The 1762-nt window shown below is 43.6% G+C and overlaps 1 protein-coding gene across 1 annotated transcript in view; it reads right to left on the bottom strand.

Moving 5' to 3' along the window:
• Positions 1-950: 950 nt before the first annotated feature.
• EPDR1 (ependymin related 1) overlaps positions 951-1762 on the bottom strand; it is a 33371-nt gene continuing 32559 nt past the window's right edge. Inside the window, 1 exon segment of the mRNA XM_012804354.2 lies at positions 951-1147. Within this exon segment, the coding sequence (XP_012659808.2) occupies positions 951-1147 (197 nt within the window).

The raw sequence follows: 1762 nt of genomic DNA, 5'->3' as shown, positions 1-1762 counted from the left end.
GAGCAGCTCTTGTGAGCTGACCTGGGAAGGAGGAGCGAAGTGACGTTCACATAGAGGCTGTGAAACAGTGTCCCAGGAAGGCCAAGGTGAGGGCAAGAATAGTGCATTCAATAACCAAAGGAGTTAGAGTACAGGGGAATTCTAACCTTGGGCTTAGGAGACAACAGTCTCCTGACTCCCATTCAGTGCTATCGAGGAGATCTGCCTGCCAGTTAACAAGTATGTGAAGATCCAGCACATGTGTCAATTCTCTTGCATAGAAAAATGGAAGGATACGCAGCTCACACTTCACCAGGCTCACACTCAACCAAACCCACTTGCTTAAAATATCTCTTTATAGGAATATGTATTTTTTATTATTGCCATCCATTGCCTTCCAAAGTATTTATAGCAAATGGGTTATGTTATGAACTTCTTAAGTCTGAAAGGAATTTTAAGGAATCATTTTGTTGGTGCCCAAGGGAATATGGGGACAGGGTAGGTGGAACGGGAGCAGTCTGCCACTCCGATGCAGCAATAAAGGGTGATTTCCCTACAGAGAAACTTCAGAATTAATAATAAAATTGGCCCAAGTCATCCCATTTCTTATTATCATCACCAATTCTGAACAATGTCAGCAATAAAATACTCCTCCTGGGCCAAAGGGAACTGCCCCCTCTGTATGGCACTGACAGTGGACACACCTGCACACATAGAAAGCCCAGACCCAGAGAAGCTTGAGAAGTGTCTGAAGTGTATCAGCCATCGCATCAGCTCAGCTTACCACATGCTCTCCATTCAGTTTTATCTACAAAAATAGCCTGAGTGGTAAAAATCCAACATTCAAACAATCCACATCAAAGTCTATCTTCCTAGGATTATATTTTTCTCCGGTGAAGTGTCTCACCCCAAACAGTCTCAGGCCTGTCTGCAGCGGGTCATCCTGTGCTGTCACCTCTGCCTTCGCCGACTCACCAGGAGCAATCCTCACTCATCTCCTCTGCCTGGGCCTCATGGCATGTGCTCGGAGGGGTAAACACTGAGGGGTCTTTAATGCCCAGCTCTATGTCAAAAAACCGTGTGGACAATATCACACTGAAATTCTTGCTAAACGTTTCCTGGACAGGATAACAATCCTTGGCTGTGTAGATGCCAATCCAGGTTTCATCTATAAAAAGGAGAAAGTAGATTTTTTAATAGAGAAGACAGGTAAAACAGTTGTACTTTTTATTGTGATAAAATGTGCATAAAATTTACCATTCTGACCATTTTCAGGTGTTTGGTAGCATTGAGTACATCACACTATCACACAACCATCACCACCATTCATCTCCAACCTTTCCATCTTCCCAGACTGAAAGCCTGTACCCATTCCTCACACTTCACTTCCCATTTCATCTTCCTCAGTCCCTGGCAGCCACCATTCTACTGGCTGTCTCTGGAATTTGAGTATCTCACAGAATCTCACAGAATTTGAGATTCTCATAGAATCACACAGCATTTGTTGTTTTATGACTGGCTTGATTTCTCTTAACACAGTATCTTCATGTTCATTCAGTTGGGAGCATGAGCAAGAATTCCCTTCCTTGTTAAGGATGCATTATTAATGCATGCCATTATGTGTATGTATACACACACACATATACATATACACACAGAGAGATGGTGCCAAAAATGTGTACACATTTTAAGAAAGGAAAAAATTGGCTTGGCGCCTATAGCTCAACCGGCTAAGGCGCCAGCCATGTACACCTAAGGTGGTGGGTTCGAATCCCCAGCCCGG

This window comes from Otolemur garnettii, unplaced genomic scaffold (genome assembly GCF_000181295.1).
Source record: "Otolemur garnettii isolate 467f Iridium unplaced genomic scaffold, OtoGar3 scaffold00028, whole genome shotgun sequence".
Taxonomy (NCBI): Eukaryota; Metazoa; Chordata; class Mammalia; order Primates; family Galagidae; genus Otolemur; species Otolemur garnettii.
Note: the sequence above shows the minus strand (reverse complement) of the source record. Positions and strands in the feature narration are given on the sequence as shown.